The sequence below is a fragment of the Lissotriton helveticus genome, chromosome 8 (genome assembly GCF_964261635.1).
Source record: "Lissotriton helveticus chromosome 8, aLisHel1.1, whole genome shotgun sequence".
NCBI lineage: Eukaryota > Metazoa > Chordata > Amphibia > Caudata > Salamandridae > Lissotriton > Lissotriton helveticus.
In genome coordinates this window covers 244770301-244795883 of record NC_136069.1, presented here as the reverse complement: position 1 = coordinate 244795883, position 25583 = coordinate 244770301, and the positions used below count along the sequence as shown (strand labels likewise).

General features: G+C 42.4%; 1 protein-coding gene across 1 annotated transcript in view; it reads right to left on the bottom strand.

Moving 5' to 3' along the window:
- CNTN5 (contactin 5) overlaps nucleotides 1-25583 on the bottom strand; it is a 2147338-nt gene that overhangs the window by 148822 nt on the left and 1972933 nt on the right. The window contains exon 21 of the mRNA XM_078656993.1: nucleotides 4615-4849. Coding sequence (XP_078513119.1) covers nucleotides 4615-4849 — 235 coding nt within the window. The remainder of the gene's footprint in view (nucleotides 1-4614; nucleotides 4850-25583) is intronic.

Sequence of the window (25583 nt, the reverse complement as noted above, 5' to 3'; positions counted from 1 at the left end):
ACTGTTCTGTAAGTTGATGTCAAACATAACTGCATGATGGTCTGTTCAACATAAAGCTAACAAATCTATTACTTCTGTCTGAGAATTGTTTAGTAAACGCCACATCCAGTGTGTAGCCTGCTAAATGTGTATGGCCATCAACTATTTGGGAGAGTCCCAAACCACACATGGTCTCCAAAAGAGCCATTGTCTCTTTATCAATGGAATCTTCCAGAAGGGTATTAAAATCACAGAGGACCATGAGATGTTTGGTGCATAGTCCATCTACTAATAACACACCTATTGTCTCTGTAAAGGCATTTCTGGGGGAGATAAATTAACAATCCTTCTAAGGACTGAGTTTTAGAAAGTTCAACAAGAAAATTAAGTGTGTCACATTCCAGTACTGAAGCTGGACAGAAAATGGCTAGCATATAATCTGTATAAAAAATGGCACATCCTCTGGCACATTTCTGAGGTCTATCCACATGATAGATAGTATAGTTCAGGGGAATTGCTGTCACCAGGCCAGGAACAGAGGCTTGATCTTCACAGGTTTCAGTGACTATACTATATCTAGCTGATGATTTTCCACAATATCAGCAAATCTAATTGGTGCTTAACCAATGATCTAGCATTTAGAAGAGAACACACAATTGTACCCCTTACATTAATAGATGTATTAGTGGATTCAGCTAAGATTTCACCATGGAAACGATGTTGTCCTGCGATGCGCATTTTTAATACTTTGGGAGCATAATCCTGACAAATCGTGGTGACCCTTCAGATAAGTAATGATGGTCCAAGCAGACACATTCAAGTTTCTTACCTTTTACATTGAAGGCATGAAGCTCCTTCCCCATATAACATATCCTTAACCACTTGGCTGCTAAGGCACCTCTGGCCCCTCAATGTAATTTCCATTGAAATCAATGGAAACTCCATGACGAGTTACCCTTGTCATTAGCACTGAAGGGGTTAAAGGAGGCTGGGGTCGAAAATTGGCAAGGGGGCTGGTGCTGACCTAAGTCATCCTACATTTTTAGAGTTTTCAGCCATCTCTGTTAATCCAGTAATAGCCCAAATCCAAGTGGCTAAGGCCGTTTCCCCTATGGACCCATGCCCTCCTTCATTCAACTCCATGTTTAGATCTGGATATTTTCCTAAGCACTGGAAGGAAGCTTCTATACTTCCTCTTTTAAAGAGAGCATAATCTAAATCCAATAGACCTGAATAGTTATCGTTCTATTTCTCGCCTTCCTTTACCAGTAAAGATCATAGAAAAGGCTATGAATCAGTAGCTTGCCCTGTCCATTCAGGAAAACCAGCTGCTAAATACTAGCCAGTTTGGGTTCAGAAGTGGTCATCATACAGAAATGGCCCTAATAAAAACAACAGAGGAAGTAAGAGCTATTTTGGACAGGGGTGGCTGTGCAGCCCTTCTCTTACTCGATTTATCGGCGGCCTTTAACACGGTCGATCATAAAATAGTGGTCGACTGTTAGAACCGGGGTCTCTACTTGGCCGGGGTATGCACCCTAGTCCAAGTAGGGACCACTGCTTCAGACAGGGTAGCTTGGCGCAGAGCAGGAAGGCTGATGAGTAAATCTCACCAGTCCCCGGCCCACAATCTCATGTGCAGAGTCAATCAGACTGCAAACTAAGTAAATGACCCGGTATGCTGTTTGAAACTTGGAAGTCCCTGGGGGCCAGGTATTACAGTCCCCGCAGTCCACTATTAACTGAGGCAGTCCCCGCAGCCTTCAACCCGCTCTGGCCCACTTTCCACCACACGGCAGCTCACCTTGTAGGCTGTCCGTTTCCTGAGGCCAGCACGCTGACTCAGGGCTACCCTGGACGCCAGAGCTCTTGCGATGGTGTACGGAGGGCAGGCCAGCCTTCACGGGTGCGGGCGCACCTCCTCTCTCCCCGTCGGCGATGACGCGTCCGGAGTCTCGGTTGCCAAGCAACACCCCGCGCTGGGGCCAATCCTAGCACGGCTTCTTCCCTGATGTCAGCGGTGAAGGCAACGGCTTACCGAGGCTCCCGGGCCGCCAGCGGTGATTTCAAAGGTGATCTTGGGCAACTCTCACTCGGGCCCACGGCCGTGAAGTTAGGGGTAATTTTAAGGCACTTTCCTCATGGATCAGCGCTGATGATGGCTGAAGGCAGGTTAACTTGTGAATCACTCGTGCCAGCAGCAGTGGGGGTCCCGAAGCACAAACATCGCTTCACCTTACAGCCAGGGCTCGAGTCAGGGGTCCACATGGGTGGACGGCGTCCCCCCAATCTTTTCACAGGGTGGACGCCGTCCCCCCTGCCAAGAAGCTGGGCACCACAGAAATATGCTGAACGTGTCCCGGTGTAAATTTCAGACACCGGGACAGGCAAGTGCATTTATTTTATTTATGTAATTTTAATGCACGCGAGTGCTTTTATTTTGTATTCTTTAATGTAAATGTGTTTTGTGATGCGGTAGGGCACTTCACTCGCCCCACCCCATTTTATAGGTTACCAGCAGCTATAACTTATGTTAACTACATCCTGCAAAGACCAATGATAAGTACTGAGCAATGAATAGAGTCCAACAATCATTTGCAGAAAAGGCGCAATATGAAACAAAAAAAATATGAATATTCAACATAACTTATATGAATCTAAATTGACAATTTACACCTCAAAAACCAACACCCTCAAGCATGTGTGTCTTTCCACTACTGACGGAGCTACAGTGGTAAGTGCTGTAAAAGAACCATTCCACCACTGTGAGAAAATGTAAAAGGCCATACAACCAGGTCTTAAGACGCGTCTACAATCTTTCCTTTAGCATGCATACCTGTCCATTTCAGTACTTTGTTTATTTATTTATCTGTGTATATGTTAATAAATTTCTGATGATATTTTGTTTTTAACATATTTCTTTTTGTACTGTAGATGACCAACAGTCAATTAATGTTCTCATCAGTGTACTGGTGACACACATTTAGCAAATTATGAGAGGGAGTGATGAAGGATCACACTTATGTCTTGATAGTGTGGACAATTTTCATGAACAGTGGGTAAGAATGATCTAGAAAACAGTGAACTAATTGCTTCTTGCAAAACAGACATCTTTCCCTGGATTCTGTCACATGGAAAACAGCAAAGGTGTTTTATCACAAGAACCAAAGGTGTGTGAACTTAGTATGTGAAGAACGACTTTGAGAGTCTTGCAAGTTAACATATATTCGAGATTTAGAAATAGTAAGAAGGTTTGATTAATGAGATTAAGATTAATTAGATATTTAGGACTCTGAATTACGAGCGAGCAGAGCCGTTGTCCTTAAGGAAAACGTGGATGAGAGTGCATTGTGTTAGCCACCCCTTGAGTAAAGTCCCATGAATATATATATTTTCTTTAGATTGGCTACTCGTTTTACAAAATAAAAGTTGAGTGGGAAAAACAAATATGAATATCCACAAAAATAAACGTAATAAAAAAAAAATAGAAGTGGATGACGAATAATTAAATAGTAATTTATAAAGGCACTCATAGTTAAAACATGTTGTAGCAAGTTTCCTATTGTTAGAGTAACTTGTGAAAGTTCCCAAAAGAAAAGGAGTAGACACTAGAGGCCAACTAAAAAAACAAAAAGATAAGGGAGGCAAATATAGCAGAAAGGCTAAGACAGGAGGATTGAGGACGAGAAGTGTGCAGTGGGAGAATGTACACTAGAAGAATATTCTAGAAGAAATCAGAGGCACCTGCAACTTAAAACTTGCAAAAACGATATTGCTTCATTTTATACAGTTAAACCATATTTCAAATAGTTCAACATCATCATTTTGCATCATTTATTCTCAGTGGCATATATACATAAAGGGCACAGCAAAGTCGTTTTACAGCAGTGAAAATGTGCAAACAGAAGTTTCAAAGGATGTTTCTACACATTGTAAGATAATCATCGAAGTATTGTGAGAACAATGGCAACTGTATGCAGACTCTTTCTCTGCAAGTTTACTCTTCCACAAAATATGCCAGAATTTGTCATGAAAATCACCATATTCACAGCATAGTTGACAAACTGTACACCTGTACCATCATGTGAACTTGACGCGGTGAGAGGAAAAAAAGGCATCTGCATCTGGAGTTTTTAGATGGGATAATTGGCTGATAATGTATGCAATAACTGAGAACATCTCACAATGAGAAGGGGCTTTAGCATCACCTGGCAATTTGCTAGCAGGCAGGATGAACCGGATAACTAACAACACAAAATGCTATGTGCCTACCCCCTCCACCAGGACAGGAATTTGTATGTCTACCTTGATGATATATATTGTCAATATCTATGTAAGTGGAGTTAAGAATTATAAATCTACACTTATACATACTTGCCTTCATGGTATGGTAGATGTTGGTAACTCTTTCCTGTATATTCTGACATAGAATTGCACGGCTTGGCTCTGCATGAGGAAATCCTGCACCTACTTTCTGAATACAGGTGGTATGTTGACCTTGTTTTGATTGCACCAACCTACCTCAGAACCTCTAGACCCGCAGAACAGGTGATGAACTTTACCCATACATGTTAATCTATACCACAATACAATGTAATAGTATCTACAAACTGAAAGACTATTATGCAAACTTACCTCCCTCATTGGAACAGATGACAACTATAGGACTGAATGGTCCATCTCCTTTGTTATTGTAGACTCCAACCTTCACTTCAAAAGGAGTAAGAGGGGGTGCACTTTCATCTTTGTAGATAAACTTAGATGCATCAGAAGAAGTGACCATTTTCTCTTTCCATCCTTTCGTCCCATTTGGTCTGAAAGCCACAATGTATCCAAAGCCTTCTCCATTCTGAAACTCTTCAGATATTGGCTATTTATAAAAAGGTACATATCAATAAAAATGGTAAGCAAACTTGCATGGTTCTGAACAAGAACAATAATGTAAAGATGTAATACCAACAAACTTATAGAGAACAAGGGTGAGTGATTAAATACATTAGAAAGGAAAGGTTAAACTACATTATTGACCAACTGTACTCAACTGAAAACTAGAAGAGTTAAACAAAGACATACGTTTTAAATGTAACCCAGACTTTGCCATGAAATAACAATTGTGTGGTGCAACGTGACCTGGGTTGTCATCTGTTATGGTGCAAAGTGACAATCGCCGACTTCTCAAAGTACCTTTTTTTAATTGTTTGGATACAGTCATTAGAATTTCCCTAGTTAAGTTGAATTTTTAACATTCCCATTAAAAGGGATCACAACATGTCTATCAGTGCTTATGTAGTATCTTTTAATAGATTTTCAATAGCATAGCAAGTAAGCTATGATAAGCATCTTTTAGGCAAAATTCATGCTATTAAGCCATGGATTGCTTTGGGATCATTTGTTATACTTAAAATAACTTTAAGCTTTATGTACCAATTAATAACAATAATAATGAAGCAATTCTAAAAAAAAAACATTGACATTTATACTCGGAGGAGCCATATGATAAATGCTAGCATGATCTTCAGTACTTATCAATACCTTGTACCACCTCTTCCAAATGTTAATTTTTAGAAAATGCATGGTATTCTCCCAGTGATGTTCCCTAAGCCAATTTGATTAATTTGTAAAAGCATATACTGTAAGTTTTGAACATGTCAAATGGAATTTGTGACTATAAAGTATTCTGATTCGATTAAGGCAAAAAACATTTTCCCTAGTCACCCTTTTTAATCCACATCACATTTTAGCTTTCCAAAAAGATAGACTGCTAAAATGGGAAAGGTTTCACAAAATGGGGAAACACAGCAAAGCATTGCATGTTGACATTGAGCTAAATAAATAAGCACAGACAGAACTGGAAGGCTGTGCCCTGTACTGCAAAGCATAGGACAATGAGGTGCTATTGCCTAAACTGGATAAGTTGACTCAAGGAAACATCATTTGTGGCAATAAAGCGTGCGACCACACCTAACAAGACCCAACAACTGAAATCAATGGCCAAATAAATGAGATCATGAACAAGTCATAGAAAAAATGGTTGAGTTAGCCAAAAAGAGTTTGAGTGCCTGAGCAAGAAAAACAGAAGGATCATCCCAGTTATCAATGTCCTCCCAAAAGTAGATAGGATGTAAGAATCAGAACTCTCTGCCTGGTAGGCCATTCATTTCAGGCTTTGATTCCATTTTAGAACCGGTATTACAATATATTGGTTATTTGTTAGAAGCCTTAGTAGCATAGATACTGGCTATAATATGAAACTTAAAATGCAGTGGATTAACAAGGTGGAAGAGTGTATTAACAAGGTGGAAGAGACCACTTTTGATACAAAGAATGCCACTTTGCTGTCACAGGTAAAGCTTTTAGACTTTAAGGACTGTCTACATAGGAAAAGCCAAACAACAGAAATCCGAACAGACATTCATGGTAAATTTTGACAAAATTGCCCCACTACAATTTTCATACAAATTTTATTTACAAAAAAGGAAGTAGACATGGGTATTTTTTACTCTGGAGATGAGTCTTTTAATGGCATTATTTGAGGACAAATGGTAATATGGATCAAATAATCTTTTCTAGTCCTGTATACAGCATTTGGTATGATTTCTAGATGACATCTTCTTTATGGACAACAGAATCACGTCTCAACTCTTTTCATGAGTGGCTCCATATTTGCTGCCCTGATTTAAAATTATCTATCAACTTTGACATATTTCTATTGTGCTTCTTGGTCTTTGAATTTATATGCTAAACCAACACACAAAAGGCTTAATTTTTCAAACTACCATGTGAGAAACATAAATGAAAATTTGCCATTGGGGCCATTTTTATGTACAAATAAACAAGGCTATTTTTCAAATACCAACATCTTGAGAAATAAACACATAATCCAGGCCATCCCAAAGAAACTGTAAAATATGCTCTTAAAACGGACAGGATTCATCAATAAGAAACTTTACTTAGGTCAAACAAAACATTGCCCCTTAAAATCATGTTAACACACATAGTCTTCCATCAAATAAATGAAAAAAGGCGATTAAAAAGTAACAGGTTATTTCCATTGAGCCTTGGCAAAGGTTTTTCTCTATTTCAGCTAGGAGACACTTTAGTGAGTAGCAGTATAAAAGAATGTAGATCACTGACAGAAATATCGGGCATCATAAATGTGGACCTTTGTGTATCAGAGTATACCACTAACAGCAAACAGGTATATATCAATGGCCAACAGCACATACCAAATCACGTTATCATTTTTAACAGTAAAATGTTGTTTGTGCAATTACATGTCAGTGTAACAAAACCTACAGCATATATAACTGTTAGACCTGAGATCTTTGGCATGTTTTCCTCCTGCTTTTTTTCTCTGACCTCCTGTGTGCTGCATTTCGTTTTTGCTGGTTTAAAGCCTCTGGGCATTTTACCACATCTGACCAGTGCAAAAGTGCAAGTGCTCCCTGTGTAAATTGTATTGGTGATTGGTTTATCCAGGATTGGCTTATTTGATTTACTATTAAGTCATGAGTAAACTGCACCAAGTATGCCCAGGGCCTGTAAATCAAATGCTACTAGTGGCCCTGCAGCACTGATTGTTCCACCCACGAGGAGCCCTGTAAACATGTCTCAGGCCTGCCACTGCAGTGTCTGTGTGTGCAGTTTTAAACTTCCATGTCGACCTCGTAAGTGCAACCACTTGCCGGGCCCAAACCTTCCCTTTTACTACATGGAGGTCACTCTTAAGGTAGGCCAAGGTAGTTCCATGGGCAGGGCGCAATGTATTTCAAATGTAGGATATGTGCTGTTGTGTTTTAAATGTCCTGGTAATGAAATACTGCTAATTTCATTTTTCACTTGCAGCAAGGCCTATCTCTCCCATAGGTTATCAGTGGGGCAGCCTAGTACCATCTCCCAAATATATCTTCCAATTGGGAGCATATAGAGAGTTAAAGTTTGGGGTCTCTGAACAATTTAAAAATTCAGCTTTTGGTGAAGTTGGTTTTTAAATTGCATGTTTGAAAATGCCACCTTTAGAATGTGGCCATTTTCTTGCCTTACCATTCTGTGCCTCTGCCTGTCTGTAGAATCCACGTCTGGGTTTGAGTGACAGTTGGGTTCTTGTGAATTCACTCTATACAATCACACAAAGGGAGCTGAGGTGTGCCTTGCATATCCTGATAGGCCATCACCGGTCTGATGGGCTTTCCTGAGCTAGAGTTGTGGGAGGAGTTGTCACAGACACCTTAATAGGGCTGTGCCTGTCCTCACACAAAGCTGTCTCCACCCCACTGTAGTGTGTCTGGAGCCAGGTCAGGGAAAGGCAGGGTCTTGTGCACAAAGACTTTCCTTTGAAGCTTACCTACTTCAAAAACAGAAAGGGTTATACATATTGGACCACTGTCACTCTCAAAGCAGGACACTTCTGGAATAAAGGACATTCTGCCAGGAAGAACTGGATGCTCTAGGAGGGACTGCCATTCTGCCTGTTGCTTTGTTGTGCTGACCTGCTGCTTGCACATTCTGTGCTAGGAGTGAAAGGACTGGACTTTGCTTTCTACTTCCGAACTTCTCAAAGGGCTTGTGCATGCTTGCCTCTTGTTAAGAAGTCTCAGGGCCATCAAAGACTTCACCTACCAGTGCCTGGGCTCTTCTGCTAAGAACCCTGACTTGCTAAGTGGTGCCAAATCCAGTTCCTGGGCCCTTGGAAGTGAACCTGGTGAGAAAATCCATGCATCACCTCTCAAAGCCATTTTTCCGACACAGCACCCCATGCGGCAGAAGAATCGTCGCAACACCAGTAATGCGGCGGAAGAACTGACTCAGCACCACTGTGCGACTGAAGAATCTACCAATTGCCTGCTTTGCAACTCAAAGATCGCCACATCATGAGTCCCAAGCACTGTGTCTCCGATGTCCACTGCACCGTGCTCTAAGAAACCCAGGCTGTGTGTCTGGAAATTGAGGAATCACACTTCTCACAGTAAGGAATCAATGCAACCCTTCACCTGCCTAGCTGTAAGTAACTGACGCCTCCCCTCCCCAGGGATTAAGGAATTGATGCATCGCTTTTGTTGTCCAGCACCTCACCTCCCCTTTGCCTGTTTTTATGTTTGACGCATCTAAGGTACTTTGTGCTAAAACAAAAGCATCCATAATTTTTTATGTACTGAACTTACCTTTTAAAAGTGATATCTTTACATATGATTTTTTGTCGTTTTGGTCTTGTTTTATTCAGATAATTAATGCCTATTTTTCTAAACTGGGGGGGGGGGGGGGGTGTGTGTGTGTGTGTGTGTGTGTGTGTGTGTGTGTGTGTGTGTGTGTGTGTGTGTGTGTGTGTGTGTGTGTGTGTGTGTGTGTGTGTGTGTGTGTGTGTGTGTGTGTGTGTGTGTGTGTGTGTGTGTGTGTGTGTGTGTGTGTGTGTGTGTGTGTGTGTGTGTGTGTGTGTGTGTGTGTGTGTGTGTGTGTGTGTGTGTGTGTGTGTGTGTGTGTGTGTGTGTGTGTGTGTGTGTGTGTGTGTGTGTGTGTGTGTGTGTGTGTGTGTGTGTGTGTGTGTGTGTGTGTGTGTGTGTGTGTGTGTGTGTGTGTGTGTGTGTGTGTGTGTGTGTGTGTGTGTGTGTGTGTGTGTGTGTGTGTGTGTGTGTGTGTGTGTGTGTGTGTGTGTGTGTGTGTGTGTGTGTGTGTGTGTGTGTGTGTGTGTGTGTGTGTGTGTGTGTGTGTGTGTGTGTGTGTGTGTGTGTGTGTGTGTGTGTGTGTGTGTGTGTGTGTGTGTGTGTGTGTGTGTGTGTGTGTGTGTGTGTGTGTGTGTGTGTGTGTGTGTGTGTGTGTGTGTGTGTGTGTGTGTGTGTGTGTGTGTGTGTGTGTGTGTGTGTGTGTGTGTGTGTGTGTGTGTGTGTGGGTTTGTGTTACTATCCTTGTGGGGACTTGGGCATGATAACACACTCACGCTGTGGGGACTTGACTGCACTGTGGGGACCTGAACCCAGGTCCCCACAAGGTAATGTCTTCTAAATGATTAAAAATGACTTCAGGAACATCTGTGTCAATTTTTACAACTTTTGAAAAAATTGCCTTGTGGGGACCTGTGTTTCATAAAGTGTGTTTATATTTTTGCTCACTCTGTCCCCGTAGGCAGGAGGTGGTACTGCAGTCCTAAACACACTTTGCATTTAAACACACATTGCTCACCAGAAACAAATACTAGCAGCAGAAAGGAGGCACATTTCAAAGGGAAAGCTCCATAATCCTTTATATATCCAAATATTCTAAATGTAAATTAACCTTTTCTCTACAAAAAATACTAATTTACATGATGCTGCTATTGAATTTAGTCGTTTTGTGTCTGAAAATTGTGGTTTTATGAGCATTTTTAAAATCTATTTGAGTTGGAACACTTCACTATTGCCATGTGATCTTTATCTTCAATTAAGGAATGATGGTGCACTGCACTGTGATATAAAGTAAATGATTCTGATCATGTTTTGCAAATAACTTAAAGGACTATTCAGGCCCAGTGTTCAGAGCCCTTGCCTTTTTTCGCTATGACAAAGTCAATTCACTCCAAGACTGTGACCATCCTTTGGCGGACTAGCTAGCCAGAGTCAACTTCAGTGCTGGTGGTGCCTGGTGCAACAGTCTTTTTTGGTGCCCCCCATGACCTCCTTCTGCATGCATGACCTCACTACAACCCAAATGTGCCCCTCATCTCTTCATAGCCCCTCTCTCACATGCATTTGTTTTATTGCACCACTGATACTAGTGTAGGTTGTCAGAGCATTATACATCACACACATTATACAGAGACAATGAATCATACAACTCTAAATTAATCTAATAAGACACTAAGGATTATGAGGTGTAGGAATCGCATGTCATCCATTGAGTATTTTGTCTGGAGACACACAAACTCAGGATTTAAAACATACCACAGTGGTTGGGATACAATTTTCTAATCCAAATGTACTACTATCCAAACAAACAGTTTTTAGCAATAATAGGATAATGAAAGTCTGGGGGAAGACATAACATTCTAACATATACAATACAGTTTGCATGCAGTTCTTTGATGAAAGTTCTTTGGTCACTGTGCTATTTGAGATTGTAATTTATGAACTGCAAGTAATAAAAAATGTCTGTAACAAGAGCAGTTATCCACTGAGCAACTCACATAAAATACAGTCCTTTTGTCTGCATGGTACACTTTCTTTGCTGTAGGCATATTAACTAGGCCTGGGCATAATTTTTATCACGCTAATCAGAGTAATTTTTTTAATTCCTTTTCGGTAGGTACTCTTTGATGTAGAAATACCGATAAGAACCCAATTACACCTGCTCGCGTAACTAAGAGTAATTTGGGGGAAAACAATCCTACCAGGAGAACACACTTAGTGAGTGTATGTGGCTGTTTGAGCTTGCTATTTTTGTTCTGCTGCATTTAGTGCTATTTATCAATGTAAAATGCCTCCATGCTTCCAAAATGTAATTTAGTGCTAGAAGCTGGGAGTAATTTGGAGGGAAAATTCCAGTGCAACAGCTCATTTAGCACTACAGCTTAGCACAAAATGCCTGTTCACGCCTGTTATGGCTGTTTGGGGGGCTTTTGGCAATAAGAAAATAGTGCTAAACATGGGGGAAGGTACATATTTTGAATAACCTACCCCAGGTGCACATTTTGAAAGCATGATCAGCTCCTTTCCCTTGCTATTTGTATTCTGTTGCATTTAGCACTATTTCTCAACATAAAAAGATTTCTTATGTTCATTTTTGGACGCAAGGTAGTATTTTTGCATTATGAAAAAGCACTAAACCTAGAATTACTCTTTTTGCATAATTATGCATAATCAAACAGAATTTTTAGATAATTCCACTTGATTACACTACACTAATTACGCGAGTTATGCCTACCCCCAATAATAACCCTCTGCTCTACTTTCAGATGATTCAAAACTACTATTAGCAAAAACTCTGAACTCTCTCCAGCAGGAAGGTTAATCACCAGAGTTATCTTGACATTTTTATTGTTGTCTGAAAACTGATGTCCACAAAATGAGCTCTGCAGCAGGTGCTTTTAAGCTCATACCTTATTTCTAAACACAGCCCACCCCTGAGCTCAGTGCCAGGTGTGGCTTCACCAGCTGCACCGCTCTAAAGCCGGCCTATAGATAGCATCCCACCCTCATGCTTTTCATCCCAGAGTGGGGCTTCTTTCATGTTCAAGTGGTATTATCCTGTCTCCGCAATAGCCTAGGTTTCACTAGACGGTATGTACATGGCCAACTGTGCTGTGTCTCTATCACATCCTCTGACTCATAAAAAATAAAGAAATCTTTTTTCTGCATTTTAAGCCACTCTTGAAATATCAGGAGCGCTCAAGGCACACAGCTCTGCATTTTCTAGCCAGGTGTCTCACTGCATCCATTATTGTTGAAGGCATCAACAATGGAAAATCTTCTAAGAGTACTGTTCCTATTGCCTGCTTTGACTGAAAAAACACAGTAATCACTGGGTATTTAAGGGTGTTACTGGTGGCCTTCTGTGGAGCACACACTCCTGACATCTCTTCAGAGAAAACCACTTCTACACATGATGGATGCACCATCTACAAACCTCCTGATTCAGCGTAACTGATCCATGATCATTAGGTAGGGCTCCCACCCTTGCTTAAAGCACAATTGCTCTAGGGTTGCACTCTACATTGCCACATAGATACTTGGTGGTGCATGGTAAGACACAGCAGACACCATGGAGCTGCGGTGCTGGATGTCAGGCTGGAAAGCTGTTGCAAACTTTGTAGCCCCTTGTCCCCTCATCCCTGCATATTACTTACATATACACTTCACCGTTTGGACAATCAGAAACACTCTCATTTTAAAATCACATCAAGTTAACCCATGGTTTAACCTATTGCCAGGGCTTTAAGTGAGATGAAAAAACTGGGGGTTCTCTCAAAGGGACGTAGTCAATGTAATTAAGGGTGTGGCTTAAAACACGTAAACTAAAAATCTGTAAGTGCCTCCCGACTTGTATTTTGCTGTTCTGTCATTGCAACCAGATATATGATACAACAAGTAACATCATACCTACAACAAGTCAGGACTATTGGCTTGGTCAATGGCTGTTAGTTGCATAAGATTAATAAGCAGCAACTATAGCTTGTATATAATATTCAAAAAGTTTCCACTTAAAGCCCTGGTGACACCACGACAATGTTGCTGCTCCTGAGACCCATTTCGAGGCCTCCTTTAAAAAACTGACAGTGCTCAGCACCGGTGAGACCCGGACAACTTAAAGCCCTGCCTATTTCTCTTATTTTAATGTGAGTGCTAAGCTGAGAGAAAATACTTTTGCTTTGATTTATTATTGGAGAATTGGAGAAGCGTGACTCAATGGTTAGAGCGGCAGACCCTGATGCAGAGGTCTGGCCCGGGACCAGGGTTCAATTCCCGCCTCGGCGGCTCTTGGACTCCATCTCCCCGGACCTGATAATTCTCGCCTCGGTGCCTAGTCTAATCATGGGTCCCACTCTGTGACTCTGGGCAATTGCTTGCTTAATCTCCACAACGGCCCCAGCAGCGCTTGGATGCCTGGCTTCACCTTGGGGGTGTCCAGGAGTGGACATTGCACATGGAAAAGCCAGGAAGGGTTCCACAGCGGTATGAGTGCAGCGCCGGGACTCCCCGTCTCGTGGGCAGCCGTGCGCTTTACAAATACAACACATTTACATTTTACATTTACATTTGCAGAGTGCACTAACATGCCACTTCGATAAGAGGCATGCTCCATAAAAAAGTAATAAATGAATAAATAAATAAAGCAAGGGGTACCGTAATTACTGATGAGTAATGTGCACATTGTACTCAGTTTTGCAATCAGAACTGGGTGAGGAAGTAACAAACAAAATGTATGTTTTACCACTTTACTACACAAACACAAAATCTGCACCATTTGCCAGCAAGTTTCGTGACACATTTTTCCTGATGAAAATCCCGTCTGTAAGAATTATTGGGGTGAGAAATGTGTGCCCCAGTTGTAATCCAATACATCGTTTGCGTTAAAAAAGGATAAGAGTTTACATTGGTTTGAAGGAATCAAGAAAAGGACAAAACGTGTTATAAGTTATCATTTGCATTTACAATTAATTAATTATTTTAGCTTACATTTTTATTTTGAATGGAGTAATATTGTCCTAAAACTTTTGCACATGTACAAACCTGTGATAAAAGGTGTTTCTCTTTTATTAAGCGCATATCAGGTACTCTTCAAAACTTGCACTAGCACTGAGTTTAAATTGCAGTGGTATTATCACCTGTTTAAAGCATTCTCAACCCTTACGAGCGAGAATTCAGGAACAGTAATATACGAGTCTTTAGATATTTGCTTGCATAATGTTCTGGACTTTTCTGAACTTTCAGCGCTTACTTGAAATGTGTACTTTATGAAAGCAGAGTCCGTGAAATAAATGGTTTGGAAAAAATACCTGTGAACTTTGTGCGCAAGGATGTAAGCAAAACACTTTTACAATTCTGCTCACTGAAGAATCACTTTACCCAGTTTAAATAGCATTTCCTCTGCCTCTCGAAATGATAATCCTGGCGGCCTTGAAGAAAGAATAACCTGTAAGGTTTTAGGATGGCTGGGCACAGATATGCAGATTCACCTTCGCGCATAACAAAGGGGACATTAGCCCGTCAAGAGCCCAGTGAGCTGGAATCACCTGAGCAGGAAACTCTCCCAGACTGGGGGATGGGCCCTGCTGAAAAGACGGCACCTTTGCAGGGAAAGGCAACATGAAATGTTACTGACTGGGACACTGAGAGCAGAACGCGGTTTAAGCACCCAGCCTAACTCTTTTATTGAGTTTGTAAACATCAATAAAGCAAGAAGTGTAATTCATAACAGCCAGCATAAAGGCATACAGAGGTTTATTTGTCATTAAAGATTAATTGGGAGAGTATGTCTTGCGTCACCTCAACATTCTGTAATTCTGGAACATTCACTTAATTCCCAAAAAAAGGGAATGTGATCCTATGCAATGTTACTGGTAATCATGTAAAGCACTCCAAAAGCTTCGGGTTGAGTTTGCGCTATATGAAATTGCATAAGAAGTAATTCCAGACTACAATGCTGTTGTGCGTTTCCATACACTGAAAGGATATAGCTCATCAGTGCCCTCCAAAGACCTAGGCTTTCAGGTATTTATTGCTAATTCATACCTCACAGTAAAAGCAATGTGATTGTGAGTTGTGTAAGCCACCTCTAGCATCCTGTAATCATGGGTGTTTACTCCAGAAGTATGGTACACATTGAAGAAATCAAATGAGAACATTTTAGTTAGAGAAATTGCACTTTTTCCCTGTCACTGATCGCTTTCATTAAGATGATGTATATATCAAAGTTCCTTTATCAGCTTCAAAACTATCCCTGTGAGATTTCTTGGGGTTACTTTACCATTTCAATTATCTCTTACTTGGATTCCTCTGCAATGGATGTACATCCACAATCGCAATGAATAAATGTTTTGGATTACTGTACTTCTCTACCTACCCCCTGTCTATGGCAGGCTACTTACAGGGAAGCAAAGCGCACCCGCGCTACTGGCCTAAGAGTGGAGTGGCATAGTGTACAGTCGCATACAGTGGAGAGGCGCACAGTGCAGTGGCATACTAAGGGATAGCGGAGAGTGGAGTGGCATAGACTGGAGTGGCATAGGGTGGAGTGGTGTAGAGTAGAGTAGCACAGAGTGTAGTGACAGAGTAGAATAGCATTGAGTGTAGTGGCATGGAGTGAAGCTGCTTGCAGTGTAATAGCGTAGATTGGAGTGGCGTAGATTGGAGGAGCATAGAGTGGACTGCCGTAGACTGGAGTGTCATAGGACAGAGTGTAATAGCGTTCAACGAATTAGTGTAGTGTTGGGTGGCATATAGTGGAGTGACGTGGAATGGAGTGGCATAGAGTGTAATAGCATAGAGTGGGGTGCAGTGGAGTGACATATAGTGGAGTAGCGTGGATTGGAGTGGCTTAGAGTAGACTAATGTACAGTGAGTGGCGTACAGTGGAATGGCATACACTGGACTAGCATACCGTGGAACGGCGTAGAGTGGAGTGGCATACAGTGGAATAGGGTAGAGTGTAGGGGCCTACAATGGAGTGGCATAGACTGGAGTGTTGTAGAATTGAATGGCTTGGAGTGTAATAGTGTGTAATGGAGTAATGCAGAGTGGTGTGGCTTACAGTGAAGTGGGGTACAGTGGACTGGTGTATAGTGGATTACCGCAGAGTAGAGTGGCATAGTGAGGTGGCACAAAAACATGTTGTGACATTAGAGCAAATGGTGGAGCGTGTGTAGAATGGGCCTGGCCAAAGAGATCTAACTAGCAATCCTTTCCAAGAGATGTAGCCTATGTAATCAATGCTGGTATGTAAAACATGTGTAGTAGAATCCTGTGCTTCATACAGCATGCAACCTGATCTTTAGTTTGGTGCCTCTTTGTGAGTTTTCGGTTATTGCATCCACACATATCACACAGCAGCAAACACACGCCTAACACAAGCCAGACCTATTTGCTTTCCCAAGGCATGTTAACAGTATCAGAAAAATTATTAACAATGATATTGGGTTTATACATTAAAATTGAAAATCTTTCTGTAATTTTGCCTGTGAATTAAACTGAACATTAGTGAGAGTGTTGGAAAAAGTATTGATCTTCAGAGTGTCTCATTCACTCCTGTTTCCCTTGCACACCATTTCCTCTATGGTCTCTCACTTGGTTAGGCACAGACTTCTTCTTGCTACATCTTTCTGATATCATACATCTGCATATTTTACATGTAATGTCCTTGCACTTTTTGTACTCTTTTAATTCTGTCCTTCTGCATGTATTTCATTGTGTCTCCTTCCCTTTACCGTGCCGTCTCTCACACACACTCTCTCTCTGTTTCCTCTTACCTATAAACATAACATTTTATTCTCATTTGGTACTGTTACTATTTCAACAGGAGTGTACCTCCTGTACATATTTTCATTCAAACTGGTAATTACACTTGCCACATAAGTGACCATCAATCTGTGAGTTGTGCAGAGAGGCCAAGGATTGATCGAGTATGTAGTCGGAACCATTTAATGTGCAATGTGAGAAACTCTCACTGCCTTCATCCTCAACTCCACAGCTCTCAATCATAACCTGTGATGAGCTGCCACCCTCAACCTGTATTCACACAGACACATAAGGCACCTATGCGCATAGTTTGCAGTAGGCAAGAGTTCTATGTTGCAATAAAATAACCTATAAAAACACCATATCTAGGAAAAGAAAAGACTGTTAGGGAATGTAAACGTGAATTGTAAACAGGGACTGCATCGCTGACATTGATTACTTTTCGGGTTTTATAGTCATTGCCATTAAACCAATCAGTATTATTTCCCTGCCAGATTAAGGACATGAATATATGGTCTGGTAGGTGCCCATTTCAAAGTCAGTTTTTAATAATTATTTATTTCTGGATGTGAGACTTGGTAGAATCTACCCCACCAAAAGTCATTTACACTGTATTACCAAACCACTGGCACCCTGGTATGGTGGAGACCTTGATGACAACAATCTCTCCCTTCTTCAATATGGAATACCATGGAAGAAAAACAAATCCACTGATGACTTCATACTCATTAACCCATTTGCGCCACACCAACATCACCAGTGATGTATCCCAACAAAAGTGGAACGCTATTCAAAACAATTCAAGACCGACGACCCCCACACTCAGCATGCAAGTGCAACACCAGCATCTATTCTTTACTGTAAAATTTCTTTTTGCACTCTATTGTTTTTACGTACTTGTAACTGAAAAAGAACAGCCACAGTTTGCAGAATACAAAGAATAAAACCATAATTTGACAGATTACGGAGAGGTGTGTGTACTGTTTATGCTGAATAAAGCAAGAAGTTGCTTTCTATGACCGAATGTGGAGGTGTCAAGCCGGCAGCACTCAATTGGGAACACCAGAAACATTGCACATATAAAATTAAAAGTAAGAGCTAAAGCGCAAACATATAAACTGGTATCCATTAAGCACATTTCAATTACACCACCTCTTTAATGCACATAGTATTTTTAAATACCAGTTTGGGGACTTGAAATTAAACATGTTTCCTTATACTGGGGATTTGACATTTTAGGAATGTAAATTTCATTTTATTTCTAAAAGTGTCTAATTGTTGCAAGCCGATTTTTACATGTCAAATATCTCGAGGTGCTGAAATGCCCGTGCTTTTTTCACCAGCCTGAAAAAGAAATTTCCTTTTCCCCTGTCTCTGCTTACAATCGAACAGGTATTGAATGTATTAAATTGTATCCAACGACTGTGGATGAAAGCTTCTTTTTAAGAGAACACCTTCAGTGTCCCATCCCGTGCTGCAGCCCTCTCCCATACTTCTGTTGCCTCTTTTGTCGCTCTCTGTTGCTGCAGTGGCTGAGGGATCAGGTGTCAGCGCGCTCCGTCCCAGGTTCAACATAACAAAGGGCCGAGAGCTTGACCGTCCCCGTCTGCACAGCAGAGAGCGATCCAAGGGCAGCCCCTGCACCCCAGGCTGTAGTCGCTGGGGGAGGGCTCTAATGGGTCAGAAGTGTTATGCTAATGTCTGCCCTTCAAATGAAGCTTCGTCTGCAGACGATGTTAGCAGATAAGGCGCGGACTTGAATTAACTACATCCTGCTCTTTTGAAAACATTCTCTTAAGTTTACATTTGCAGAACCGCCTCTCATGAGCCATGCATCTCTTTAAACTTTTACAGTTAAAGTGACGTCCTAATAGGAGGAAGGGAAGGCATACTTCACCGGTTTGCATTCCCTTCTTGCACTCTGCATAGGCTCACAAAGCACATAGGCATGAGAGAGGGAATCAGCTGAGACAGCAGGTGCCAGTCCGTGCATCCACATCACTTATGCAAGCACATTGTGTATTCAGATTGCGAGGGCCCATACTTCTCGTGGCCTATATTTATATTTTCCAACAGTAAGTAAGGGGTGGCAATATAAATGTGACCTCCTCTGCGCTTGTGTTTCCTTTTTGCTGGTGTTCAGGATCTGTATTTCAGATACAGAACTTTTCAATATATCCCTTGCCTGCGTCGTGTCTGTCATTGAAGCAGCGCCGTTGCTTCTACTGTCATAGATATCAATCCATTTCACTATAACTTAAATGGGTTTCAATTTACACCTGACACACCCTGGGCAAAATGGAAACTCAAACTGTACACACGCACATTTTATGCAAGACCAATTTCGTTTTGTAAATTTGCACATCCAAAAGACCTGCCAAGGCTTTTTGCTCCTTTTTATCAATATGATGTAGTAAAAACTAACTTTTTATAATGTTCTCCCACTTGTCCTTGGAAACATTCTACAGTACAAAGAAAATGGATTCCTGCTTAGAGGTGTTTCATGGGGTTTGTGTTCAAGGACTGGTACATACATAAATACAAACTTTTCTGGTTATCTTTCATTTCCTGAGTAATGTTTTGACTTCAAGATCTTGCTCTGTTTTAGCAGAATTCTATTGTATGATTACTGATATTCCTTTTTTCACCCGGGATTATTATCATAAGATATATCATAAAGGGACCTGCAGAGCTCCTCAAAGCTACCGGCTTATTGAAAACCATAAACCCCATTCCTGTCTCTCACACCTCTTTATTCACCGCTCTGTTCCATTCCTTGATAACAGCACGTTGAGGGTCATCACACACAACTTGTAAACACTTCTCACAAAGTATCCATACAAAGACAACATCCTTCCAACCACACATTCCATATGGTGTAGAATGCTGCCCATGTAGGTAAGCGCTTCAGCGCCTGCTCAGGGGTAGTTAGTGCTATATAAATATTGCAATACAATACAATGCCCTTCTGTGTAAAAAGACTCATGCCCAGATTTAGCAATATTTGACACAACGCGGAGCAGCCTACAAAGTTGCTACACTACGTTACAACAAAGGGAGAGAGAAAAAGGAACCATATCTACTAAGATATTCCAAATTTTTTCTTTCCCCATAGCTAGTGCACTTTTGACTGCATTGTGACAAATCACACACCCTTTGCATCATAGTGCAAGGGTATGTGCAATCCCTAAATGATAGGTTTTGTAACAGAAGGTGGAGGAAGCTGGCTCTGTATATACTATACCAAAGTGAGGTATAGTGTGCACAGAGTCCAGGGGAACCTCAATGGTAGGCAGAGGTTAAAGTACATAGCACCTTACTCTCTTTGTGGTAGTGTGGACGAGCAGTAAGGCTTTATCAGAGGGTAGTGTTAAGCATTTATTGTACACACTCAGGCAAGAAATGATGTCACACACTCAAAGACTGAACTCAGACCAATTTGTTTGCATCAAAAATATTATTTATTTTATTTCTAGAACCAAGCGAAGCCTGGTGCAGGTAAGTGGAATAATACTTTGCAATATTTATGCAGTAATTTACAGTTGAATGCAGGTTCAAATTCAGTTGGTTGATTTACAGGTAAGTCATTAATCACAATAACTTTTCAGATACTTTGTAGATTATAGTACACATTACTTCTTGGATTACTTTTTAAGTTACTTTTGCTAATCAGTGTGAAATGCCTAGATATCACACTGAGACATTTCCTAGACAAAAGGTAAGTAATTCACTTTTTTCACCTGTAGTTTTTTCAAGGTTTCATACAAACCAACTCCACACTTAAAAGAATTTTCAAAGAAAAGCAGTCAATGCAATCCTATGGTAGAAAATGAAGTTATCGGTTTGGTTTTGTGGGAGTTGGGTTTCTATGGTTAGGACCAGGGTTCCCCCAGGGTACAGGATGTACTCTAAAAGCACCTTCAGTGGCACTAGGGCGGCCCGGTGCAGAGTGCTGAGGCCCAATGTTATCAAATAGTGGATAGCGGGTGTTCATTTGGTGACTGCTGACGAGCAGGCCACAAGGGTGAGGGAGCAAAGCTCCTGGACTGAAGCTCAGGGCAAAGCGGGGGTTCAAGTTAGCACCCAAAGTGCACCCACAGCGACACAGGGGCGGCCGGGTGCAGGTATTGGTGATTTGGCGTTGGGTGCCCTGTTTTCAAAGGGAGTTGCTGGTTTTGGATTTTGATTGCTGGCTTGGCCCAGGAAGACTTCCGGGAGGAACCAACAGCTAAGCAGGTAAGTTGGAGGGCTCAGGGACGTAGATGCACCTCGGGTTCTCATCTCCAGGGCGCAGGGCGGCTGGATGCATTGGTGTCTTATGAGGTCAGATTTCACCTTACCGGGCCACTCACGGTTGTGTGGGTCTCCATGCAGAGTGTGCAGGCATTGTTGGGGAGTCCTGGAGGGCTCAACCCATGGTAGACGTCGGCTCTGTAGTGCTGGGAGACCTATCTGGGACCGGAGGGCCACCCGGGTTTCGGTCGTAGGCATTGGGTGCAGTGGTAGTTCCAGGCATCAGGTTTATTTATTCATTTTATTTATTTTTGAGGTTTTATATGGCGCTGGCTGGACCCAGGGGTATCAGAGCGCTTTACATTTTTGAGACAAGAAGGTCAACAAGACAGGGGACATACATAGCATCAATGTATATAAACAACATAAAAGTCTCCGCCTGACAGATTTCACAATAATAAATATGGGAAATAAGCACACCCAGATGTGGAAGATGTGATAATCAAAAATATCATAAGGCACAAATTGAAAAGAGTGCCAGAAAATTGCACAGTCAGGATAGGGAGGTTAGTGGTCCGTTAGGTTGGTAAGGAAGAGAGCTGGAATTGCAGAAGTGGGGGGGGGGTTGGAGGGGCTGAGGGCTGAGGGTGGACAAGGGAAGGGGTGGTGCATGGAAGAGTGACGGTGGTAAACAGGGAGGGGGAAGTGAAAGGGAGGGCGGGTGCAAGGGAGGGCGGGTGCAAGGGAGGGCGGGTGCATCTAGGGTCGGACAGATGTGACCAGTGGGAGAGAACAGATAAGGATTAGGGTCCCCAGTATTTTTTGAGGAGATGTAGTTTGAGTTCTTTTTTGAAGCTAGAGTAGGAAGGGTTGCAGCGAAGGTCAGTTGGAAGAGCATTCCAAATGCAAGGCGCGTTGCCGGAAAAGGATTGTGACTGGGTGGTTTTCTTTTTTAGAAGGGGGGGGATAGGAAGGAGGGTGTTAGTACTTCTCAAGGAATGGGAGCAACCGGCTTTAGTGAGTTTGTTAGCGAGGTAGGTCGGTGTGTTCTGATGGAGAATTTTGTGAGTAATGCAGGCTGTTTTGTAAGTGGACCTAACTTCAGTGGGGAGCCATTTAAGGGTTTTAAGAGCAGGGGAGATGTGGTCGAATCGCTTGCAGTCTGAGGTAAGCCTAGCTGCAAGGTAAAGCACAGATTTAAGAGGTGCTAGGTGGATCTTGGGAATTCCGGTGAGAATGGCATTGCCATAGTGGATGCGAGAAAGAACAAGGGATTGGACTGCGAGTTTGAAATCATCGATAGGGATGAAGGGCTTGATTTTCTTAAGGTGGCGGAGAGTGAAGAGGGCTCCTTTGGCAGAATTGTTGATGTGTACCGTGAGGGTTAGGAGGTTGTCAAGGGAGATCCCTAGTGATTTGACTGAGGAGGACAACGATAAGGAGCAGTTGAGGGCATTAAGGTCAGACATCCAATTCTGAATGGGGAGCTGGTTATTTTTAGGGGAAAAAAGAATAATTTCAGTTTTTTTTAGGGTTGAGTTTGAGGTGGTTAATGTGGAACAAGGCTTGAATCTTGATGAGAGTGCTGTTGAGGTGAAGGATGTCAGCATGAGTTTTAATCTTATAATTGAGTTGGGTGTCGTCGGCGTAGAGATGGTAGTTGATCCCGGCTTGTTTAAGAATGAGTGTGAGGGGTTCCATGAAAAGGTTAAAGAGAGAGGGAGAGAGGATGGATCCTTGCGTAACTCCTAAGGAGATGGAGGTAGGGTTAGATAGGCAATTTTGGATTTTGATTTGTTGAGAACGGTGTTGTAGGTATGAGACGAACCATTTGTGTGTCGTACCATTCAGGCCAAATCGATCTCTAAGAACATTGAGTAGAGCAGAGTGGTTAACAGTATCAAACGCTGCAGAGAGATCAAGGAGGATCAGAAGGCTAGATTCACCATTGTCGAATGAGTGGTGGATGTCGTCAACAATGTTTACATGGCGGTTTCATCCTTGGCTGCATGGCTGCATCCTTTCCTAAAGCCAGATTGGAAGGGGCTTTGTCCTCAGCAGGCTCAGAGTCTGTCTTGGGAGTTTCTTTTGAAAAGAGCTGCTTTTCACAGGAGATCCGGTCTTTGTTGAAGGCAGTCAGTCCTCCAAGGGGTTCTGGAGGTTGCTGGCCGCAGAACAAGGTGACTTTTGGCACAGGATCTCTGGATACTGCAGGCAGGCTGGTAGGGTTCGGGGCCAGGTCAGTTATTTTCTGCAGTCTTCTCTGCTGGGCATCTTCTTTTGTCCTTCTTCGAAGGTTGCGGAAATCTGCCTTCTTGGTTCAGGGCGGCCCCCTAAACACTACATTTAGGGGGAATTTTAGGGGTCTCAAAGTCAGTAGCCAATGGGCTACTGACCTTAGGGTGACTACACCCTTGGTGTGCTCACCCCACATGGGGAGTGGGCACAAATCCCTAATTCTGATTGGAGAGTGCCCGCCATCTGCATGATGTCGGGCACTGAAGAGTGAGCTTTACCTTGCCTCCCCCACCAGAGAGGTGGGGCTGGCAGAGGTGGTCACACCTTCTGGGCTGATCTTATTTTTCCTGCCTGTCTTCCCGCCAAAAAGAAGGGGAGACAGTAAGGGGTACTGCTCCGGATAGCAGGAGAGGCTGGAGGTCACATTACAAAGGCGACAAGGCCTTTGAAGCTCCCCTGCCACAGATTGTTCTTCCTGACCTTGACCCTGCTCTCAGGCAGGTCGCTCCCCACGCCACACAGCACCACCTGTGTGAAGCTGCCCCTGAGCCCGCTGCTGCCACCTGTTGAAGGTTCTAGGCTGTGAGCTCCTGTGCTCGCTCTGCCCTTGCTCCCTGTTAGCCCACCGTGATTGTGTTCTCTGCTTTTACGTTGGTATTATTGTTTTAGCCTGTATTCTTTCTTTCTGTACTTTTGCTCTGTTATTGTGCCCTTTTTGGTCCTTTGCCCTTTTTTGCCTTCTGTGATGACTTGGAGGAAGCTGTCTCACAGAACACACACTGGTTACATAGTTGCTTGCTCCCTGACATCAGTTAAGATATCTAAATATAAGAGAAACAATATTTCTGTCCCCTGGTTCTAAGAAGACATGAGGGCACTCAAACAGAGCTGTAGGACACAGGAGAAAAGATGGAGATCAGATCACAAGGATAAAGGAAGGGTCAAGTACAAGAAATGCCTGGGTGACTAGAAGGCTATGATTTTAAAAGAAAAAGTTTCTTATTACACAAATAGAATCGGAGCAGCTAAAAATTCCACTAAGGAACTATTTCAAACTGTCATTAAACTCACAACAGATACAGCAAATGAGCTCACTAACACTAGTCAATACTTCTGCAATATGTTAGCCCACCTTCTCTTACAGAAAGTTAAAGATGTTTTCAATAGTGTCTCAACTTGGCCCACTGTTTCCCACTGTGACATGACCAGCCCAACCTCTACTGGCGCGGGTACTACCTTTAATGCATTTACCCCACCGTCTAGAGATGAGGTCACAAGATTGGTCAATCAACCAAACTGGATCCCCTTGTCCACCTAGGATTGCCATGCTAGCAGCCGAGACTATTGTGCTCAAATTAATAGACAACTTCCATTTAATGTTCCTATCTCGTTATTTTCCCTCTAGTTGGAAGAAACCGGCAGTGCTTCCATTAATATAAAAAAAACCTTCACTCTACCCTCTTGATCCAAACAGTTATCACTCCATCTCATGCCTACCTATGCCATTGAAGATCATTGAGAAAGTGATGAATACTCAACTAGTTGGGTTTATTCAATACCACAACCTATTGGACATCACTGAGTTTGACTTCAGTAGAAGCCACAGTACAGAGACCGCTCTAATTAAAGCCACTGAAGAGTTCAGGCTGTACCTAGACAAGGGGAAAGTGTGGCCTTGATTCTAATCAATCTGTCCGTGGCTTTCGATATTGTTAACCACGGGCTGCGATCTCGTCGCCAACATCCGAATCAATGGAACAGTCTGGGAACTGCCTAACTCATTTCTCCATGGTCGAGAACAGTCTGTTTGTCAGGTTGAATAGGTCTCACTGTCTTACTGTCTTCCTTGCAGGGTTCCACAGAGGTACTCACTCAGCCCCACACTTTTCAATGATTATGTTACCCTTTAGCCAAGCTTATACAATCTTTTGGTTTCTCTCTTACATCCAACCCCAGCGACACACAAATTGTCAGCTCTCTGGCTAACGAGGACTCCTGCACTAGGGCCAGATTCTGTGAGTGTGTGCAGATAGTCACCCTTTGGATGTCTGAGAATTGTTTAAAATTCAATTCTGGAATGACAGAAGTACTGCTCTTTGGAGCCATTCCTCTTTCTGGACTCCCGCCGGTTGGCTACAAGACTTGGGTTCTCTCCCCATTCATGTGGAGAAGTGTGGCTCAGGGGTTAGAGGCGGCAGACCCGGAAGCTGAGAT